This window comes from Pristiophorus japonicus, chromosome 13, assembly GCF_044704955.1.
Source record: "Pristiophorus japonicus isolate sPriJap1 chromosome 13, sPriJap1.hap1, whole genome shotgun sequence".
Lineage (NCBI taxonomy): Eukaryota > Metazoa > Chordata > Chondrichthyes > Pristiophoridae > Pristiophorus > Pristiophorus japonicus.
Window position 1 is genome coordinate 143,136,804 of NC_091989.1, and position 23,583 is coordinate 143,160,386.

Here is a 23,583-nt window from a genome sequence, read left to right on the forward strand (position 1 = left end):
TCCCGCCAGCGATTTAAAGGGAGCAGCGCAGGCGCAGTGAAACGCGATAGCCCGGCTTTTTAGGAACGGCATCGGGTAAGAGTGAGAGCTGGCAACAGCTATGGTGTTGCGGGGGGCACCGGGCACGGCACGGATCAGATCAGACCAGACCCCCAGGACCCCCCCCCCCCCCCCCGGGCACCGGTGGAAGGGGGAACCCGGGCTCGGCACTGACCCCCAGGTTCACTACCCGCCACCCCGAGCCGGTCCTGTCCGCTCTCCCGGCGCGTCGCCCTGAAGATGCCGCTGAGCCGGCGGGCGCGGTGTGCTCAGTGCTGAGGGCGCCACCACGTCTCCCGAATCGAGGGCTGCCGGCTTCGGCCATCTTCGGGTGCGCGTCGAGAGCAGCCGGTGACCTTTCAGAGCGCGGTAAGAGCAGAGGGTCGGCTTTCGGATCGGGCTGCAGGTTGGCTGGCGGGGAGTGGTCTCTGCTTATACCCGGCGTTAGTAATGTGACTGCCCCCCCCACATCCCGCGCTCACCAGCCTGGCGTGAGAGCAGCTCCTGAGCTTGGTGTCTGGTAAGTGGGAGCTAGAGAAGGAGCCGCAAACTTAACCAGTAACTTACTCTGGCCCTGTCCCTTCTGAATTACAGGATACCTTTTAACCCGCCCAACTAACTCCGAAGATGCCCAGAAAAAGGTAAATTTTTAACTTGAGTTGAAGCAGTGCGTGTTGTTAGTAATTTTTTGGTGTGTAGTTACAGAGGCCTAATCTGTATAATATTTTTCGCCATTGAGCATATGTGTATTAAGCTTTTATTTCTCTTTAGTGAAAGCACAGAAGATCATTCAACAAAGACCGAAGAAACGAAAGGGCTTGTGCTGCGTTCCCGAAAGCGAAAAGCAGACGTTGCCATTGTGAGTTTAACCGCACACGAATGTACCATTGTGCATCAGCACGTTTCCTAAATCTCTAAATTTGGTAATCAATCTTTTCTGTTCGTAGTGTTTACAAGACTTGGATGAAGTTACAGAAGTGCAGGCAACGAAAGCACATGAAAAACAGGTAACTACATACTGGTCTATAATCCATTAATTTTACTAGGTGTGTATATATAGAATAATTTTTTTTATAAATTCGATTTTAATCCTGAGCTGGTTAACATATTGCATAAACTGGATCATCTGAGCCTTGATCCTTTTGGACATTTTTGTCTTTATGACTCACTTAGCTGCATATCATGAAGCCTGTGGGCCCAATACTGCAAACCACCAGTGGTCCTGTCTAATTAAATTCATATAAAAATATTTTTCCTGTTTCCTCCTTCCTCCCCCCCCCCCCCCCTAAATTCCAGATGGATTTGGGGTTTATTCACTTAAGAGGGTGACCGTGAGGAGTCTTTAGTAAACCAGCATATCTAGGATCATGGAATAGTACAGCAGAGGAAGCCATTGAGTCTGTGCTGGCTCCTTCAAAGAGCAATTCAGTTACACTCCCTCCCCTGCTCTTTCCCCATACCCCTGCAATTTTTTCTCCAAGTGTTTATCTAATTCCCTTTTGAAGGTGATTACGTATGTAATGCACCACCTTATCGAGCAGTGCATTCCAAATCCTAACCACTTGTGTTTTAAAAAAAAAAATGTTCTGCCTCCTGTCGCCTGATTATTTTGCCAGTCACCTTAAATCTGTGCTCCTTGTTATCGACCCATGAGCCACTGGAAACAGATTCTCATTTAGTCGATCTAAAACAGTGACCACACTCAAAAGTACTTCATTGACTGTAAAGTGCTTTGAGATGTCTGGTGGTCGTGAAAGACACTCTATATAAATCCAAGTCTTTTTCATAATTTTAAACATCTATCAAATCTCCCCTTGCCTGTTCTGATCTGAGGAGAATAGCCCCATCACTCCAGTCAGTCCATGTAACACTAATTCCTCATCCTGGAACCATTCTAGTAAATATTTCTCTGTACCCTCTCCAAAGCCTTCATGTTGTTCCTTAAGTGTGGTGCCCAGAATTGGACACAATATTCCAGCTGGGGCTGCATGAATGTGTGTGTATATAGGTTTAGCAGAATTTCCTGGCTTTTGTACTCTATGCCTCTTTTTTATAAAGCCCCGGGTCCCTTATGCTTTATTAGCTGATTTGTTAACCTGTCCTGTCATGTCGCCATCAAAGATTTGTGTACAAGCACCCCCTGGTCTCTGTACTTACACTTCTTTTAAATTGTACCATTTTAGTGAGTATGGTCTGTTTTCTTACTATTACCTTGCACTTCTCCATTAAATTTCATTCGTCTGCCCATTCCACCAGCCTGTATGTCCCCTTGAAGTCTGTTCCTCACTGTACACTACACTTCCAAGTTTTGTCATCTGCAAACTGCCCTGTGCCCCCCCCCCCCCCCCCCCCCCAAGTCCATGTCATTAATGTACATCAGACAGCAGTGGTCCTAGTACTGAACCCTGGGGAACACCACTGTATACCTCCCTCCAGTCCAGAAACAACCATTCACCACAACTGTTTTCTATCCCTTAGCCAATTTTGTATCCATGCTGCTACTGCCCCTTTTTTTTTTAATCCCACGGGCTTCAATTTTGCTAACTAACCTACTATATGGTACTTTTTCAAACACCACCTTTTAGGAAAGTCCATATGCACATCAACTGCACTGCCCTCATGCACCCTCTGTTACCTCATCAAAAATCAAACATGATTTACACGTAACAAATCTGTGCTGGCTCTCCTTTATTAGTCCATGCTTGTCCAAGTTGGCTGTTCATCTTCTCCTGGATTATTGTTTCCAACCACTGACTTTAAACTGATTGGCCTGTTATTGCCAGGTTTATACTTCTCCCCTCTTTGAACAAGCATATAAACATTTGTGATCCTCTAATCTTGTGGCATCACCCCTGTATCCAAGGAGGATTGGAAGATTGTGGCCAGCACCTCTGCAATTTCTCCCCTTACTTCCTTCAACCAGGATGTATCCCATCTGGACTGGGTGACACATCCACTGTACTGCCAGCCTGTCTCTCGCTCGCTCCCCTTTTTTATCTCCTCCAGTATCCCAGCAACCTCATTTACCATAGCTTTGGTCAATGTGATATAGCGGCAATAACTGAGATCTGGCTCAAAAAAAATTGGATCCTTAATATTCATGCAAACCAAGGTATTTGGGAAAGATAAAGGTGTAGAATTTTTGATAAAGGAAAATATTAGTGCTTGAAAGAGGATGTCCTTGTGGGATCAAAGACAGAATCTATATGGTTGGAGTTGGGAAACAATAAAGGAGCTACTGCACCACTTGGTGTATTTATAGTGCACCAAATAGTGGGGAGGAAATTTGCCAAGAAATTAGAGGTGCAAGACCTAGAATAGTAATGGGTGACTTTACCCCAATATTGAATGGGACAATGGTTGTCAAGGGCAGAGATTGGGAGGAATTTCTGAAGTGTTCAGGAGAATTCTCGATCAGTATTCCTGTCCAACAAGGAAAGGGGTACTGCTGGATTTAGTTGTGGGGAATGAAGTGGGTCAAGTGGAGAATGTCTCAGTTGGGGAGCACCTCAGGAATAGTGATCATGGTATCATAAAGTATGGATTAGTTATGGAGAAGGACAAGGAGCACTCTATAATAACATTACTTAACTGGAGGAGGGCTAATTTGTGAATTGAGATTTGGTCCAGGTGAAGTGGAGTCAAAGACTGGCAGGCAAAAATATATTTGAGCAATGCTGGCCTTTTAAAGAGGAGATGGTTCGGGTACATTCCAACAAGTGGCAAAAAGGGAGGGCAATGAAAGCCAGAGCACCCTGGATGATAAAGGAGTTGGAGTAGGATGAAGCCAAAAAAGGAGTGATGAGATGTCAGCTTGATAATACAAGGGAGAATTAGACTGAATATAAAAAAATTCAGAAGTAAAGAAGGATATACGATGGGCAAAGTATCAGTATGAGAATAGACTGGCAGCTAACATAAAAGAGAATCCAAATGTCTTCTAAAATAGACTTGCATTTATATATGTCCTTTCACAACCACCGGATGTCTAAAATGCTTTACAGCCAATTAAGTACTTTTTTTGAAGGAAATAACTTTTTTATTTGTATAGTGCTGTTAACATAGTGAAGCGTCTTGGAATGCTTTACTAAGTGTTACATGACAAAACAGATAAATTTGGCAGAAAGCAAGAAAATAAATTGAGGCAGATGACCAAAAGCTTGTTTTAAAGAGGTAGGTTTTGTTAGGGAGGCAGTCCCAGAGCTTGGGGCCCAAACAGCTGAAGGCATGGCCACTGATGGTTGAGCAGTTATAATGAGGGATGTTCAAGAGGCCAGAATTTGAGGAGCGCTGACATCTTTAGGCTGAAAAAGATTAGAGATAGGGAGGGGCAAGGCCATGGAATGATTTGTAAACTAGGATGAGAATTTTGAAATCTGTTTAACCGGGAGCTACTGTGGGTCTGAAAGCATGGGTGATGGGTGATTGTGACTTGGTGTGAGTTAGTACATGGGTTGCTGTGTTTTGGATGACCTCCAGTTTGACTGGTAGTGTAGAATGTGGGGGGCTGGCCAGAAGTGAGTTGGAGTAGTCCAATCTAGAGGTAACAGACATTAAAAAGGGTTTCAGCAGCAGAAGAGCTGAGGCGGAAAAAGGTGGTTTTAGTTATGCCGTGGATATGTGGCTGGAACCCCATTTGAGTCAAATGACGTCTAGGTTGCAAACAGTCTGGTTCCCCCTAGGAGAGGGATGGAGTCAGTGGTTAGGGAACACAGTTTGTGGTGGGGGCCAAAGATAATGGCTTCCGTCTTCCCAATATTTAATTGAAGAAAATTTCTACTCATCCAGTACTGAATGTCAGACAATCAATCTGACAATTTAGATACCAAGCAAGGGTCGAGAGAAGTGGTGGAGAGGTAGAGCTGGGTGTCGTCAGCATACATGTTATCAGATGATCTCTCCAAGGGGCAGCATATAGATGAGAAATAAGGGGCCAAGGACAGATCCTTGGGGGACACCTGCAGGAATGGGAAGAGAAGCTGTTGCAGGTGATTTTCTGGCTACAATTGGATAGATCAGAATGGAACCAGGCGAGTGCAGTCCCACCTAGCTGAACATTGGTGGAGAGGCGTTGGAGGAGGATGGAGTGGTCCATTGTCAAAAGCTGCAGACAGGTCCAGAAGGACGAGGAGGGATCGTTTATCTTTCAGTCACAAAGAATGTAAGAATGACAGCCGTTTTGGTACTGTGGCAGGGGCAAAAACCAGATTGAAGGGATTCAGACATTGAATTTATGGAACGATGGTCACGGATTTGGGAGGCGACAACATGTTCAAGTACTTTGGACAGGAAAGGGAGGTTGGAGATGGGGGCAATAGCTAGCTTGCTTTCGGACAGGATAGAGAGGTTGGAGATAGCTAGCTATTGCCTCATCTCCAACCTCCCTTTCCTGTCCAAAAACTAGCAAGTGAGCGAAGTGGGGTCAAGGGTTGTTTTTTTTTTTGAGGGGTGGTGATAGCAGATTTGAAGGAGAGGGAAACAGCACCTGAGGGGAGAGAGCTGTTAACAATGTCAGCTAACATGGGAGCCAAAAAAGGAAGTTGGGTGGTCAGGAATTTAGTGGGAATAGGGTCAAGAGAGCAGGAAGTGGGTCTCATGGACAAGATGAGTTTGGAGAGATCAAGAGTGGAGATCAGAGAAACTAGAGAAATGAGTTTAGGTCTAAGGCAGGTGGGAGCCTCAGATGAAGTTTGGCCCTGGTGGGTGAGGTGAAGGAAGGGAACTCTGGCAGCTGATTGGAGGGTTTCCATCTGAAGAGACAAAGAAGTCCATGAGTTCCTCATACTTGTTGTCGGAGGAGAGAAGGGTTTAAGGAGACAGTTAGCAGTAGAGAATAGTAGCCAGGGGTTATGTTTGCAATCCAGAATGCTCCTGGAATAGTGAGCAGTTTTAAGCACTTTCCAAGGTAGAAAATGTGGTAGTCAATTAACACTTAGCAAGTTTCCATAAACAGCAATGTGATGTCTAGACAACCAGTTTTAATGTTGATTGAGGGATAAATATTGGCCAGGACACTGGGATAACTCTGATCTACAAGCATATTAACAGTAAAAGAGTTGGGGATTCTATTGGTGGAGGCAGAAGGTAGCGCTGAGGTACCATGTGAATACTTGCATTGGTGTTGCAATGAAGAAGACTTTGGTAAAGTCCCACCTAGCACAAATATGTCATTGCCAATGAAATTTTCACCAGGGCTGTGTGGACCTATCTAACGCACTTGTTTACCCACAGATATAGGATATCTGGGCAGAAATTAGTTTTTAATTTTGTTCTCCATTAAATTTTAACCTTGTTCTCTGCATTTTGTGGTTCAAATCTGCTCTGATTATACTGTTTTTAAAAACTTCATCCAGTGAACTACACTGGTATCGTGGCAGCGCTAGCACATTGTAAATATTCTAGTGACCAGGATACGTAGCCATCATCTGGGCAATATTGGGTTGCCATGGGTCCTCTCTACCAATGTTTCCTATCATTTTCTTGGGGGTGCCCATTCACAATACCATGCATGTGATTTTCCCATGGAAAAGCTGGTGAACATGCTGAGGGAAGTCCAGAGCACCCCCACAGCTTAAAGGGAACATTGCTCTCTACCAGTAACAATCTTGATTTCATGTAGCACCTAACTTTTTTTTTAAACCCAGGCTTTCTTTTCAACCTGATCCATTTCCTAATTTTCTCTTCTTACTGAAGGCACTGATGCATGGCCCCACACTACCAGCCAACCCTCCAGTGCCTTGCTGTGTATATATGAACTCGCCTCAACAACTTTCTGGGGTAGCTAATTCCACATGTCCACAACTCTGAAGAAGTTTCTCCTCATCTCGGTCCAAAATGGCTTACCCCAATCCTTGGACTGTGACCCCTGGTTCTGGACTTCCCCAACATTGGGAACATTCTTCCTGCATCTAATCTGTCCAATCCTGTCAGAATTTTGTTTGTATGAGATCCCCTCATTCATCTAAATTCCAGTCGATCCAGTCTTTCTTCATATGTCAGTCCTGTCATCCCAGGAATCAGTCTGGTGAACCTTCGCTGCACTCCCTCAATAGCAAGAATGTCCTTCCTCCGATTAGGAGACCAAAGCTGTACACAATATTCAAGGTGTGGCCTTGTACAACTGTAGTAAGACCTCCTTGCTCCTATACTCTAATCCTCTTGCTATGAAGGCCAACATGCCATTTTCTGCCTTCACTGCCTGCTGCACCTGCATGCCAACCTTCAATGACTGATGTCCCATGACACCCAGGTCTTGTTGCACCTCCCACTTTACCAATCTGTCACCATTCAGATAATCAGCCCTCCTGTTATTTTACCACCAAAGTGGATAACTTCACATTTATCCACATTATACCACATTTATCCACATTATACCACATCTGCCATGTATTTGCCCACTCACCTAACCTATCCAAGTCACCCTGCAGCCTCTTAGCATCCTCCTCACAGCTCACACTGCCACCCAGCTTAGTGTCATCTGCAAACTTGGAGATATTACATTCAATTCCTTCGTCTGAATCATTAATGTATATTCTAAATAGCTGGGGTCCCAGCACTGAACCTTGCGGTACCCCACGTCACTGCCTGCCATTCTGAAAAGGACCCATTTATTCCAACTCTCTGCTTCCTGTCTGCCAACCAGTTCTCTATCCACGTCAGTACATTACCCCCAATACCATGTGCTTTAATTTTGCACACTAATTTCTTATGTGACATGGTCATATGAGCTTGAGTAGAAAGTGTTGGCATTAGAATGGTGATCTTGTCCTCCAACATTTGACTGCTGTTGTATGAGTAGCTCACCTAAATGCCAATTCTTCGTTAGTCCAAACATTGTGTGCTAGGTTATTTGACTGCAGGGACATCATAGCTAAATCTGATCCCATTCTCACATTTTGAACATGAAGTCACATAATCAGGAGCATGAACAGTGTCCCTTTTCCCAGTATGCAGGCAATAGGACTAGTCTAAGGCTTTTAGAAGCAACTGAATGTCACTGATCTAAGCTGCTATTGCTGAAACTTTAAGTAGGTTGTCTGGCAGTAGAATTGCTATACTAGTTCCAGTCCCATTGCTGGAGCTGATCTAGAATCCCAGAATGATGTATGGTGTGCAATAATACTGGCATGAGACTGGCCTAGGATACTTGTACTGTAGTGAATGTACTATTGCATTTCCTTGTACACCTATATCTGTGAAGTGCCACTATTTTGATTGTGTGTTTTGATTGTGTGATTTAAGTGCAACATGTTCCTTTTGAGTGTTTGTGATAAATGTACCCAATTTTGAGTAGGCCAGTATTAACCTGGTTAATTAAGCCTGATGGGGAAACAATCAAGCCCTTCCTCAAAGTGGGATACCACTAACATTTATTGGGGGAATTGGTCAACCCAATTGAGACTTTATAGCTGGGATTGCCATAATTTAAGATGATTCAAACCTAGTTCTTTAAGTGAAAGGACTGTTGTAATAGTTAGCCTAATGTGTTTGCAAAATTGGCTTTAATTGCAGGCTTGCTGGAATACTAAAACCAACTGTATGAGTCCATACAGACTCACTTCAACATCACACAACAATCCAGATGATGTGGTTACATCAAATTCTACTAGTTATGCACAGTGCATGTTCAAAAATGTCTTGGTCACACCAGCTAGAGCTTCACCATTACCAGTATTCTGGTAAGTGTATTCACCTGCTCTATACTTCGCAGTACCTTGGATGTATATTGTGTGTAGTGTGAGCAGCCATTAACCAGATTGACCTATGCAAAGCTTCCTTTTCTTGCAATCATGGTATGCTGTGTTTTTTTTAAATACTAATAGCTGGGCAAATCGAGATGAAGTATGGAATATTCTACTGAAGAAGGAACAGACATACTTGAGAGACAAAGATGTTTTGCAAAAACATCCACTCTTGCAACCCAAGATGAGGACTATTCTTCTTGACTGGTTAATGGAGGTAATGACTCTACTGAATACTCCTTTACTAACTTTTGCTGTATGGCTGATGTGTTTTTTTTTAAATTAAACCTGAAATGTCTCCTTTCCTGAGGGCCTCCAATTCAAATGAGAACATTGATATTTTGGAACTTTTTAAAATTCATGGATATGAGTGAAGTTGCACTTGTTGCCCTGAAAGTTGATGGGCCACCAGCTTGAATTGCTGTAGTCCTAATGGTGCCAGTCAGGATTTGATCCAGTGATAGAATATGTCCAAGTCATGGTGGTGAAAGAATGACTTGAATATAGGCATAGGAATAGGCCATTCTTAAATCAGTTAGCTTTTTTCTTTCAGTTGTAGCATTCTTGCCTGAGTCAAAGTTGTGTGTTCAAGCCCCACTCTGACTTGACCACATAATCTAGGCTGACAAAGTGCAGTACATTAAACTGAAGTCCCATCTACCCTCATGTGGGAATAAGAAGCCATGGCATTGTTCAAAGAGCAGAGGTATTCAAGGCAATATTTATCCCTCAACCAAGATAAATGAAGCAGCTTATCTGGTCACTAATCTCACTACTGTGAGATCTTGCTGTGCAAATTGGATGCCACATTTCCCTACCTAACAGTGACTACTTCAAGTACTCTCTTGGGATGTCCTGAAACACCCATAGGCAGTGAATGGTACAATCTCTGCCCCCCCAACTCTTCATATTACTATGAGGTGCTACATGTGGATTTATATAATTGTTGAAAGTCTTTGTCAAGTGTGGTTATACTTATTAGACTAATTATTATAATGCAGTAATTTGGATCCATCCAAAATCTAGAGTTCTGAAGTTCCAGTATCTTTCTTGCAGTTGTGTTGAAATGGTAAATCATCTTGCCCAAGCTCCTGTTTCACATGAAACAACAGCAGGTTCATGGAGTGCTTAAGACCAGATCTGTTGAATGTTGTATTATTGTGGCTTTGAAAATATCAATTCTAGTTTAGTTTTGCAGGAATTATTCTATAATTCAAAAGATTCAACAAGGGGAAAATGTATATCTTTGGCAATAGCCAAATTGAAAGTTTACCCACCTGTTAGAAATTTTGACTTTTTTCTATCTGAGGTTTGTGAAGTCTACAAGCTACACAGAGAAACACTTTATTTAGCCCAGGACTACTTTGATCGGTTTATGGCAACACAGCAAAATATTGTGAAGACACGATTGCAGCTTATTGGTATTTCAGCTTTATTTATTGCTGCAAAGCTAGAGGTAAGGAAAGTTATATATTAGATTCTTGAATTGTTTCTATCTCCTATGCAGTTACAATGGCACTTAATTATGGCTTTTTGCAGGAAATCTACCCACCGAAGCTGCACCAGTTTGCCTATGTTACTGATGGAGCTTGCACAGAAGAGGAAATCCTCCACATGGAACTTGTTGTTCTGAAGGTACTTTATAATTGGAAATGTAAAGTTCTGCATGTTTTCAGCATAATCTTTTGTATGGTTAACTTAAAATGTATAAGGAGTCAAGAAACCAGAATGAGGCTTTTATTTGTCTTGAATGCAAAGCTATATTTCTAATGTAATAGTCTCAACTGACCTGATTAGGTCTAAAATATTTTGTAGACCTTCAATAAGGTTAATTGGGCTCTGTTTTGTGTAGCAAATTATTGATTGTTTTTTTTTGTTCACATTGTTCTAGGCTCTGAAGTGGAGTTTGTGTCCAATAACTGTTGTAGCTTGGCTTAATATCTACATGCAAGTTGCATATTTGAAAGAAATGTTTGAAGTATTGGTACCACAATACCCTCAAGAAACATTTGTTCAAGTAATGGAGGTAAATCATTTCAGACATTACTGAATTTGTTTTGGTTCCTCGTTGCTTAACAAGTCTGAGATTAGTTCATATTTTAACTTTCTTATGGGCTTGTGGTGTGACGTGTTAGTGCAAGAAATTCTCCTCCTTCCTGTGCTCTGTCGAAGTCGGGCATTTTGTCAAAGTGGAGAAATAAGAGCTGTTCTGTGTACAGTTGAAAACAAAGTGGCAAAGTTATGCTTGTTAAGGAATGATGTGAAGGGTGCTGGTATTGGAAGAAAGGAAAATGGTTCAACAGCCCTAATGCCTAGTCATCAGTGATTTTTAATTTTATGTATTTTTTAGGTGTCTGCCTTAGTTCAGTTCTGAAGAAATGGTAGGGAAATACTGCATCTCTGCTCCACAGCACTACTGCAGGCTGCTGCTCCTGGCTCTGCAGGAAATGCTGGGAACAATGCCCCCACAAATATGTTCCCAGTTACCCCCTAGTCTCTGTTCATCCTCTTCCAACCCAATCTTGAGCACGTCATATGGTTAGATTAAACTATTCAGCGGGCCATATGTTTGACATTCCTCTTTATAGCAACCAATCTCTTCTGCTTTTGATTGAATTATAAACTTGCTTTGTAATAGTAACGGCCAACCTTTTTTGTTCCTTTGAAAGCTATTGGATCTCTGTATCCTGGATCTCAAGTGTTTGGAGTTCACATATGGCGTTACAGCAGCTTCAGCTTTGTATCACTTTTCTTCTTGTGAATTAGTTCACAAAGTCTCAGGTAGGGTGATGCTTAAGCCAAATGTAAATTTTAGTAACACTAAAGTAAGTATTGCAATTAACAAAACTCATTTGATGCTTAGGTTTTGAATGGAGTGAAATAGAAGGATGTGTGAAATGGATGGTTCCGTTTGCTATGGCCTTGGGTGAAGTGGGAAGTTTAAAACTCAAGAACTTGAAAGGTGTCTGTCTGGAGGATGTGCACAATATACAGACACACTCCAATGGATTGTCATTACTGGTAAGGTTCATTTTTCATAGATACAGGACTTTACATACATATTGTACAACCATCTGAATATAATTAACTGACGGGTACCATATGCAAAATAGTAGAATCAGTATTGGTTGCCTCCTTAATATTTTTTTCTGCAATGCATGTAAGTTGGATATTTGCATTAATAGCTTATTTTTGTACAATCTATATACATAAACTTTCAGTCAGAAGTAATTGAGTTAAACTAATTATTGTGACCCATTGCCTTTAGTAGGTATCACTTATTTTTGCTATCCATTTCCCACCATGCACCAAGCTACATATTTTAATTCATTCACATGATGTGGGCATTGCTGTCTTAGTGAGCAATTATTACCCATCCCCAATTGCCCTTGAGATGGTGATGGTAAGCTGCCCTCTTGAACTGATGTCCATGTGGTGAAGGTAATGCCATAGTGCTATTGGGAGGGAATGGTGATATTTCCAAATCCAGATGGAATGGGACTTGGAGGGAAACTTTGAGGTGATGGTGGTGGTCCCAAGCACCTGCCCATGTCCTTCTAGGTGATACAGGTCATGGGTTTGGGAGGTGCTGTTGAAGCCTTGGCAAGTTGCTGCAGTACATCTTGTAGATGGTACACAATGCAGCCATGGTGTTGGTGGAAAGGAGTGAATGTTTAAGGTGGTGGATGGGTTGCCAATCAAGTGGGCTGCTTTGTCTTGATGGTGTCGAGTGCTTGGATGAGTGCAGCTCCAACAAGTGGAGTATTCATCGCATTCCTGACTTATGGTGGAAAGGGCTTGGGGTCAGTTGAGTCACTCGCTGCAGAATACCCAGCTTCTGACCACCTCTTTTGGCCACAGTATTTTTGGCTGGTGCAGTTAAGCTTCTGCTCAATGGTGACCATCCCCCAGGATGTTGATGGGGAATTTAATGATGGCAATGCCACTGAATGTAAGTGGGTGGTTAGACTTTCTCTTGGATGGTCCTTGCCTGGCATGTAACAATTCACACCACTTCTCAGCCCAAGCCTCAATGTCATTCAGGTCTTGCTGCATTTGGACATGGACTGCTTCATTATGAGGAGATGGAAATGGAACTGAACACTGCAAACATCCCCACTTCTGACCTGATGATAAAGGGAAGGTCATTGATGAAGCAGCTGTAGATGGTTGGGCCTAGGACACTGCTGAGAGAAGCTCCTGCAGCAATGTCCTGGGACTGAGATGATCAGCCTCCCACAACCATCTTTTGTGCTGGGTATGACTCATAGAAACATAGACATAGAAACATAGAAAATAGGTGCAGGAGCAGGCCATTCAGCCCTTCGAGCCTGCACCGCCATTCAATGAGTTCATGGCTGAACATGAAACTTCAGTACCCCCTTCCTGCTTTCTCGCCATAACCCTTGATCCCCCGAGTAGTAAGGACTTCATCTAACTCCCTTTTGAATATATTTAGTGAATTGGCCTCAACTACTTTCTGTGGTAGAGAATTCCACAGGTTCACCACTCTCTGGGTGAAGAAGTTTCTCCTCATCTCGGTCCTAAATGGCTTACCCCTTATCCTCAGACTGTGACCCCTGGTTCTGGACTTCCCCAACATTGGGAACATTCTTTCTGCATCTAACCTGTCTAAACCCGTCAGAATTTTAAACGTTTCTATGAGGTCCCCTCTCATTCTTCTGAACTCCAGTGAATACAAGCCCAATTGATCCAATCTTTCTTGATAGGTCAGTCCCGCCATCCCGGGAATCAGTCTGGTGAACCTTCGCTGCACTCCCTCAATAGCAAGAATGTCCTTCCTCAAGTTAGGAGACCAAAACTGTACACAATACTCCAGGTGTGGCCTCACCAAGGCCCTGTACAACTGTAGCAACACCTCCCTGCCCCTGTATTCAAATCCCCTCGCTATGAAGGCCAACATGCCATTTGCTTTCTTAACCGCCTGCTGTACCTGCATGCCAACCTTCAATGACTGATGTACCATGACACCCAGGTCTCGTTGCACCTTCCCTTTTCCTAATCTGTCACCATTCAGATAATAGTCTGTCTCTCTGTTTTTACCACCAAAGTGGATAACCTCACATTTATCCACATTATACTTCATCTGCCATGCATTTGCCCACTCACCTAACCTATCCAAGTCACTCTGCAGCCTAATAGCATCCTCCTCGCAGCTCACACTGCCACCCAACTTAGTATCATCCGCAAATTTGGAGATACTGCATTTAATCCCCTCGTCTAAATCATTAATGTACAATGTAAACAGCTGGGGCCCCAGCACAGAACCTTGCGGCACTCCACTAGTCACTGCCTGCCATTCTGAAAAGTACCCGTTTACTCCTACTCTTTGCTTCCTGTCTGACAACCGGTTCTCAATCCACGTCAGCACACTACCCCCAATCCCATGTGCTTTAACTTTGCACATTAATCTCTTGTGTGGGACCTTGTCGAAAGCCTTCTGAAAGTCCAAATATACCACATCAACTGGTTCTCCTTTGTCCACTTTACTGGAAACATCCTCAAAAAATTCCAGAAGATTTGTCAAGCATGATTTCCCTTTCACAAATCCATGCTGACTTGGACCTATCATGTCACCATTTTCCAGATGCACTGCTATGACCTCCTTAATAATTGATTCCATCATTTTACCCACTCCAGCCAGTGGAGACTCTCTCTCCTCCTCCTCCTCCCCCCCCTTGAATTAAGTTCTTTTTTCCATGTTTGGACCACAGTTGTAATGACATTTGGAGCCACGTGGTCCTGGCTGATCCCAAACTAAGCATTGGTGAGTAGATGGTGCTTGATAGGACTATCGATGACTCCTTCCAGGACTTAGCTACTTTTGAAGGAAGTTATCTCTTCTCCCCCTTAATCTATTTGTATTCCCCTGTCCTGGTGGACAGGATATATTGTCTTTCAAAGTCCATGTTAGGAGGTGGGCAAGAGCAGTGACTTGGTTTTCCCTTCCTGGATGAGATTTCCATCACATTCTCAGAGATGGTACAGCTGAACTTGCACCAATCTGAGACTCCTGGCCTAAGCCTTGACTCAGTGGTCACACTTTAATGTTTGAGTCAGAATGTTGACATCTTGGTGCAGTATTGAAAATGCAGCACTTGTCAAAAGTGCTGAGTTTCAGATGAGGTCAAACCTGTCCCTCTTGGGTGGACATAAGATTGAATGACACAAAAGCAGGTGAGTTCTCGTCCTGGCCAATGTTTAGCCAGCAATATCTGGCCATTGTTTGTGACTTCTTGCTGTGAAAATTTGATTCCTCTAGTCAACTGTATTGTGCAACATGATTTAAGTCTTGATTCCAATGAACTCGAGGCAAGTGAGCAACCATATAAACTAACGTTTCATTTCAATTTCACCCCCTCAGGATAAAGCTCACACTAAGCAAGCAGTGCTATTGGAACAGAGTAGAAGTTCACCTGTACCTTCTGGAATTTTAACCCCACCACAAAGCAGTAAGAAACAGAACTCTGGTGTGGGTCCTTGTGAAATACATCTGCAACCCTGAAACTAGATTTAATAATGGGTGAATTTCTCACACCTCAAAGTCCAAATGAGAATATGCCTTAATGCAATGAACAGAAGGGGTTTAAGTGGACTTGATGTGACCTATACCTTGAATGCAGAAGATGGGTGTGGAATTTTAATTGCATTCTTGTAGTGGCAGTGTCACTTAATTCTGGATGTTAAAACTATCTACTTGTATAACTTTGTTTTTAAATTGACCTTTTTAAACTGAAGTGGATTTTGCCAAGAACTCCAACCAAATAAGGGGTGCTTTCCAAGTAATCCTGAATGCTGCTAGGGAGGGTGGCTCTCGGAAAAATGAACAGTAAGGTCACAAAGTATTGATTTTATGAAATTGTTTATGTACTTAAAGCTGCTACATTTATTTTAAATAAAAAGGTGCTGTCAGAGGATAGATCACTTGTGCATCTACATTTTTTTGCCCTTTGTATAATACAGCTGAATTCAGTGCCAGTTAGCACAACTGGACACAAAAGGTTTCCCCTTGGGTACTGTCTTGTTCTACCCACCCCACTATCAAAACTGCCATCGGCATACTTCCTTAAAAGACCAATCCTGGCCTCGCAAAGTACTGCCCACATCTCCCTTTCCCCCTCAATTCCTTTTAATATATTGACTTTTTAATCTATGCCCATCTTTTCCACAATTCTGGTTTCTATCGCTATTTAAAATCCAAATTACATTCTCTGGTGCATTATCCCTTTGACCAGGTTGATCCTTGACCCTCGCATCCAAGATCACTGATACTCACTTCTCCTACATCTGCTCCCTGGTGAAATCATCCAGACATGCTCTACTGTCATGACATCCTGAGTGACCATGGTAAACTACCCCCCCCCCCCCAAATAAACTGTCTGCAGCTTTTGAAATGGTTGACCATACCATCCTCCTCCAACACAACTCCAGTCTTCGAGCTGGGAACAACTGCACTCGCCAGCTCCATTCTTATCTACTATCCAGAGAATCACCACCTTCCTGTTCCTGCACCATTACCTTTGCAGCCCTCATCTCTCCCTCTTCCCCCCCCCCCCCCCCCCCCAAATCTATCCTTGGTCCCCTTTTATTTATTCTTTACATGCTGCACCTCAGCAACATCATCCAAAAACATGGAGTTCCCATGTATGCTGACAACATCTAGCTCTAGTGCACCACCACCTCTCTACCATCCACTGTCTCAATTTGTCTAACTGCTTGTCTGACATCTTACTGTGAGCAGAAATTTCCTCCAACTAAAATATTGGTAAGACCAAAGCTATTGTCTTTGGTCCTCGCCACTGACTCCATCTTTCCCTGGCAAGTCTTCAAGCTGAAAGTTTGCAAAACTTGGTGTCATACTTGACACAAGTAAACTTCTGACCACATCTGTGCCAATATCAAGATTGCCTACCTCCACCCATGAAATCCTCATCCATGCCTTTGTTACCTCCTAGACTTGACTACTATTTCAATGCTCTCCTGGCCAGCCTCCCACCCTCCATAAACATGAGCTCATCCAAACTTTGCCAGTATCTCATCATACCAAGTCCCATTTACCAATCACCCCTGTGCTCACTGACATACATTGGCTCTCAGTCTGGCAATAAAAATTCTCATCTGTTCACAGCTTCACCCTTCTCTTATCTATCTCTGTAGCCCTCTTCAAACCTTCCAAGATCTGTGTTCCTCCAATTCTAGCTTCTTGTACATCCCCTATTTTAATTGTTCCACCATTGATGGAAGCTGACAACATAGCCAAGGCCCTAGGCTTCAGTCACCAAACCTTGCCACCTCTCTGCTCCTTAAAAGGCACTTTGACCAAGTTCTAATCTCCTTGTGATTTCTCATTTTGTTTGTCAAAGCTTGTGAAGCTTCACTGTTAAAAGTGCTATATAAATGCAAGTTGTTAAACTACCTCTTGAATGTTGTTAGATGAGAAACAATTTCCTCCAACTAAACGGTGCCAGTGTTTTGGCAGAATCGGACTGTTTACAACCTCCTGCATGCTTTGTGACATGAGCTAAGATTCTGAGCCCATGTCTTCTCCATAACTTACTACATCCACTTCCCAACCTCATCTGCCCCAGCTCCACATCTGCTGCTGAAACACTCATCCATGCCTCTGGACTTTTATTATTCTAATACACTCCTGGCTGTCATTTAAGTGCTGATCTGTCAGCCTGCTATCTTTATTCCAAGATTAGAAATGGGAAAATTCTTCATTGACTACTCAATGAAATATGGTTCCTTTATGAGCAAGACTGTGGAAACAGCAGTGTAGAAGTATCAATTTTCCTATTTCACATCTGTCTTGGTGACTTTAAAAGTCGCTTAACATGCAAGTGAAGTGACTTCCGACATAAGTGACTAACTCAAGTACTTCATTGGCTGTAAAATGTTTGGAGACATCTGGTGGTCGTGAAAGGCACCATATAAATCCAAGTCTTTTTCCAACCTGTGTTTACACTCTTATGGGCTAAAGTTCACTGGTCACATGTAGCTTTCCATGTTGTGACATGTGCAGGGCAAGCATATTGGATGATTTAACCAATCAGAAGTGGGGAATGGTTTTTAGAATGCATCCAAGACTGCTAAGTGTTTCCAGTCCAACTCAAGATGCACTGCTTGATTTAGTTCTGGAAAATAACAGGGCAAATGAGAACAATTGGGAAATAAGTTGACATTAGCCTTCATGTAAAAACAAAAGGCGAATGAAGAGTCAAAGGTAAGAATACTGGACTGGAACAAAGGCAAAAGTTCAGTTAGGTAAAGAATCTGCCCCAATTTAACTGGGTAGAAAAGTCACACACCTAACATGAAAAGGGGCTGCATTAAATGTTGCACCAGAGACAACAGAAAACAAATATCGGAAGTATAATGGTGAGATTGAAAGGGCTACAAGGGAATTTGAAGAAAGGCTTGCAAATTAAGTAAATAGAGGGGTTTTATAAGCAAGTGGAAAGGAATGGGGAGGAACCTAGTGTTGAAATGGCTGCAGAAATAATATTGGTTGTAATCTACCAAAATTCCCTAGATTCTGACGTGGTCCCAGCGGAGTGGAAAACCACAAATATAACACCCCTATTTAAAAAAAAAAAAGAGGCAGACAAAAAACAGAACACTAGACAAGTGAGCTGAACATCTGTCATTGGGAAAATGCTGGAGTCCATTATTAAGGAAGCCGTAGCAGGCCATTTGGAAAAACATAATTCAATCAAGCAGAGCCAGCATAGTTTTATGAATCAATGGTTTTATGAATGGCAGACATTTTGAGACCGCATGAATGAACAACAATTGTACATCCCTGTCTGGCGTAAAAATAAAGGGAAGGTGGCTCAACCGTGGCTATCGAGGGAAATCAGGGATAGTATTAAAGCCAAGGAAGTGGCATACAAATTGGCCAGAAATAGCAGTGAACCTGGGGACTGGGAGAAATTTAGAACTCAGCAGAGGAGGACAAAGGGTTTGATTAGGGCAGGGAAAATAGAGTGCGAGAGGAAGCTTGCAGGGAACATTAAGACTGACTGCAAAAGTTTCTATAGATATGTAAAGAGAAAAAGGTTAGTAAAGACAAACGTAGGTCCCCTGCAGTCAGAATCAGGGGAAGTCATAATGGGGAACAAAGAAATGGCAGACAAATTGAACAAGTACTTTGTCGTCCTTAGTGAATACCGAACCACAAACAACCTTCTGGATATAAAAGGGGTCAGAGGGTCTAGGAAGAAGGAGGAACTGAGGGAAATCTTTATTAGTCGGGAAATTGTATTGGGGAAATTGATGGGATTGAAGGCCGAAAAATCCCCAGGGCCTGATGAACTGCATCCCAGAATATTTAAGGACGTGGCTGTGGAAATAGCGGATGCATTGACAGTCATTTTCCAACATTCCATTGACTCTGGATCAGTTCCTATCGAGTGGAGGGTAGCCAATGTAACCCCACTTTTTAAAAAAGGAGGGAGAGAGAAAACAGGGAATTATAGACCGGTCAGCCTGACATCAGTAGTGGGTAAAATGATGGAAACAATTATTAAGGATGTCATAGCAGCGCATTTGGAAAGAGGTGACATGATAGGTCCAAGTCAGCATGGATTTGTGAAAGGGAAATCATGCTTGACAAATCTTCTGGAATTTTTTGAGGATGTTTCCAGGAGAGTGGACAAGAGAGAACCAGTTGATGTGGTATATTTGGACTTTCAGAAGGCTTTTGACGAGGTCCCCCACACGAGATTAATGTGCAAAGTTAAAGCACATGGGATTGGGGGTAGTGTGCTGACATGGATTGAGAACTGGTTGTCAGACAGGAAGCAAAGAGTAGGAGTAAATGGGTACTTTTCAGAATGGCAGGCAGTGACTAGTGGGGTACCGCAAGGTTCTGTGCTGGGGCCCCAGCTGTTTACACTGTACATTAATGATTTGGACGAGGGGATTAAATGTATCTCCAAATTTGCGGATGACACTAAGTTGGGTGGCAGTGTGAGCTGCGAGGAGGATGCTATGAGGCTGCAGAGTGACTTGGATAGATTAGGTGAGTGGGCAAATGCATAGCAGATGAAGTATAATGTGGATAAATGTGTTATCCACTTTGGTGGTAAAAACAGAGAGACAGACTATTATCTGAATGGTGACAGATTAGGAAAAGGGAAGGTGCAACAAGACCTGGGTGTCATGGTACATCAGTCATTGAAGGTTGGCATGCAGGTACAGTAGGCGGTTAAGAAAGAAAATGGCATGTTGGCCTTCATAGTGAGGGGATTTGAGTACAGGGCAGGGAGGTGTTGCTACAGTTGTACAGGGCCTTGGTGAGGCCACACCTGGAGTATTGTGTACAGTTTTGGTCTCCTGACTTGAGGGACATTCTTGCTATTGAGGGAGTGCAGCGAAGGTTCACCAAACTGATTCCCGGGATGGCGGGACTGACATATCAAGAAAGACGGGATCAACTGGGCTTCTATTCACTGGAGTTCAGAAGAATGAGAGGGGATCTCATAGAAACATTTAGAATTCTGACGGGTTTAGACAGGTTACTTGCAGGAAGAATGTTCCCAATGTTGGGGAAGTCCAGAACCAGGGGTCACAGTCTAAGGATAAGGGGTAAACCATTTAGGACCGAGATGAGGAGAAACTTCTTCACCCAGAGAATGGTGAACCTGTGGAATTCTCTACTACAGAAAGTTGTTGAGGCCAATTCACTAAATATATTCAAAAAGGAGTTAGATGTAGTCCTTACTACTATGGAGATCAAGCGATATGGCAAGAAAGCAGGAATGGGGTACTGAGGTTGCATGTTCAGCCATGAACTCATTGAATGGCGGTGCAGGCTCGAAGGGCCGAATGGCCTACTCCTGCACCTATTTTCTATGTCTATGTCTATGAAAGGGAAATCATTTTTGACAAATTTGCTGGAGTTCATTTGAGGATGTAACCAGCAGGGTGGATAAGGGGGAAACCAGTATTTGGATTTCCAGAAGGCATTTGATGTGCCACATAAAAGGTTACTGCACAAGATAAAAGTTCACTGGGTTGGAGGTAATTATATTAGCATGGAATGAGGATTGGTTAACAGAAAACAGTCTGGATAATTGGTCATTTTCCAGTTGGCAAACAGTAACAAGTGAGGTGCCGCAGGGATGGGTGCTGGGGCCTCAACTATTTACAATCAATATTAATGACTTGGATGAAGGGACCAAGTGCAATGTAGCCAAGTTTGCTGATGATGTAAAGGTGGGTGGGAAAGCAAGTTACGAGGAGGACACAAAAAACCTGCAAAAGGATATAGATAGGCTAAATTTGGCAGATGGAGTATAATGTGGGAAAATGTGGTTATCCACTTTGGCAGAAAAAAATAGAAGCGCAAATTATAACTTAAATGGAGAAAAATTGCAAAGTGCTGCAGTATGGAGGGACCTGGGGTCCTTGTGCATAAAACAGTTAGCATGCAGGTACAGCAAGGCAAATAGAATTTATTGCAAGGGGGATAAAGTATAAAAGCAGCGAAGCCCTGCAAAACTGTACAGGGTATTGGTGAGGTCACATCTGGACTGCATGCAGCTTTGGTTTCCGTATTTAAGAAAGGATATACTTGCATTGGAGGCTGTTCAGAGAAGGTTCACTAGGTTGATTCCGGATATGAGGTGGTTGACTTGTGAAGATAGGCTGAGTAGTTTGGATTTATGCCCATTGGAGTTCAGAAGAATGAGAGTTGATATTGAAACATACAAGATAATGAGGGGGCTCGACAAGGTGGATGCAGCGAGGATATTTCCACTCGTAGGGGAAACTAAAACTAGGGGATATAGTCTCAGAATAAGGGGACACCCATTTAAATCTGCGATGAGGAGGAATTTCTTCTGAAGGTTGTAAATCATTGAATATATTTAAAGGCGGAGATACAGATTTTTGAGCTATAAAGGGTTATGGGGAGTGGGCAGAGAAGTGGAACTGAGCCCATGATCAGATCAGCCATGATCTTATTAAATGGCGGAGCAAGCTCAAAGAGCCAGGTGGCCTCCTACTCCTATTATGTTATGAATATATGGCATATTAATTCAGTTTTTTACAAGAAATAAATTATAATGTAGGTGTAAAGGATGTGAAACAAACGTAACTTTAAAAAAAAAAGGTTGGGGTTGATGATAGACCTCTACGTGGTTAAGATGGTGGGCTCTGGTGGCTTGCACTCTAAGCTGTTGAAGGAAATTGGAGGAGATAGAAGCTTTGACCACAATTTTTCAGTCCTCAAATATGAATATACAGGACTAGAGCATAGCCAGTGTAGCACCTCTTCAACAGAGAGAAGGATTGCAGACCAGTTGATCTAATCAACTGTAGAAAAACTCTTAGAATCCATAAGTTAAGATAGAATTGGTGAGCATTAATCAATCAAGGTCAGCCAGCATGAATTTGTTAAAGGCAAGTTATGTTTAACAAATTTAAGTTACTTTTTGAACAAGTGGCCAATTGATTAAATGGATTTAGTATACAGGTATATGGATTTTTGGAAAGCATTTAATGTCTCGAAGGTGAAGGCACAGCTGCCAATGGTGGAGCGATTGAACTCTGGTCTCAGATGCCCTGTTTTCCTCACTGTGGTGCTATCAGCTTGCTCATTGTCAGCAACTCACTATGCAAAAAATGTAAAGTTCTAACATGCAAGGACAAGTTTAACTGATGCCCTGCACAGCCAATTATGGCCCTTGGCTTTCTGTAGAACGATTCATTTGCATCTATCTACTGCACATGTACAACAATGTCATGGTGTTCAATGCTGCATTAGATAGCAAGGTGTCCTTTTGCAAAGCCAGCGGCACATCTTAAACTGCAACTTTTGGATTTCCACCTTTAACTGCCCTTGCTTGAAGTTGCCGTAGCATTTGTGCATAACAGACCAGGAAATTTCCAAATTTGATTCCTGGACTGTCTGAGTTAGCACATACAATAGGGCAGCAGTTGGCTGCTATAATTGGCGGTGTCCTTGCGTAAAGACAGACTAGGGAAGAAAGAAAAAAATCAATCCAAATTCCTGACTAGCAATTCCTACTGGAAAATGCACATGGGCATCAGTTTAAATGTAAAATCCCACCCATATCTGACAACCAGGTACCATTCACTATCTATGCTTAGAAAGAGAAGGCAATTGGGCTCTCGGTGGCCATGTCTCAGCATGAGGCACCTGTTTAAAGAAAGGAGAGGAGATAAGATGGGAGATGAGGGGAAAAAAAATGTAGCTAAGCGAGCTGTTGCAGTACTTGGAGATGACATGGGTGTCAGTACAAATTAGATATGATATGACAAGAACAGCCAAGTCTGGCCATCAAAAAGCCCTGCCCTATACCCCTCATCCAGATCCGTATTATCTAGTAAAATGGAGAGAAACATGCATTCTTAATCTGCATTTTGAGTTGTCTATACAGTGGTACTTTATAGGAATCAACTATTCTGCTTGAGTCTTTTCTGCAAGGTCCTGGGGAAGGAAAGAATCCAAATCTCATAGTGGATAATATTAGGTCATTCTCGGATTAAAAATGTGGATGAAGATATTCATCCACATTACTGTATAGTTGACTTCTATGATTTAAAAAAATTCTTATATTAGAAATCTTATTTTAATGACTTTGGCCTGAGATGGCAACCATAATCCTATTCACAAAAATGAGTGAGTGTGTTAATTGCCCTTTTTAAAGCTGGTAGTTGATTCCTGATTGCCGATTCTTGACTGGTAGGTTTCATTTCCGTGTGTTTCAGTTGTGATATATAAAAATATTTCAGACAATGAGATGGCATT

The 23,583-nt window shown here is 42.6% G+C and overlaps 2 protein-coding genes across 4 annotated transcripts in view; one reads left to right on the forward strand and one right to left on the reverse strand.

Moving 5' to 3' along the window:
• The window catches only part of LOC139278866 (uncharacterized protein F13E9.13, mitochondrial), a 94,983-nt gene that overhangs the window by 39,524 nt on the left and 31,876 nt on the right, over positions 1 to 23,583 (reverse strand). The gene's annotated exons all lie outside the window — the stretch shown is intronic.
• ccne1 (cyclin E1) lies at positions 29 to 15,720 on the forward strand. 3 transcript variants are annotated; one of them, XM_070898071.1, is made up of 12 exons: positions 29 to 75; positions 634 to 680; positions 811 to 898; positions 987 to 1,046; positions 8,551 to 8,717; positions 8,862 to 8,997; positions 10,090 to 10,236; positions 10,320 to 10,415; positions 10,672 to 10,806; positions 11,450 to 11,561; positions 11,644 to 11,801; positions 15,166 to 15,720. In XM_070898071.1, the coding sequence occupies exons 2-12, from the start codon at positions 667 to 669 to the stop codon at positions 15,304 to 15,306; spliced, it is 1,254 nt and encodes a 417-aa protein (XP_070754172.1). In that variant the 5' UTR covers positions 29 to 75; positions 634 to 666; the 3' UTR covers positions 15,307 to 15,720. The 3 variants fall into 3 exon arrangements, with proteins under 3 accessions (XP_070754172.1, XP_070754173.1, XP_070754174.1); XM_070898072.1 differs by lacking the exon at positions 29 to 75 and adding an exon at positions 347 to 408; XM_070898073.1 differs by lacking the exons at positions 29 to 75; positions 11,644 to 11,801 and having other exon boundaries at positions 469 to 680; positions 15,166 to 15,241.

What these genes read in the sequence shown, in the direction of transcription:
- ccne1 (XM_070898071.1), top strand. An exon ending in TTCTTGACTGGTTAATGGAG is followed by an intron (nt 8,998 to 10,089) that starts GTAATGACTCTA and finishes TTTCTATCTGAG; the next exon opens with GTTTGTGAAGTCTACAAGCT. An exon ending in CCAATGGATTGTCATTACTG is followed by an intron (nt 11,802 to 15,165) that starts GTAAGGTTCATT and finishes TCACCCCCTCAG; the next exon opens with GATAAAGCTCACACTAAGCA.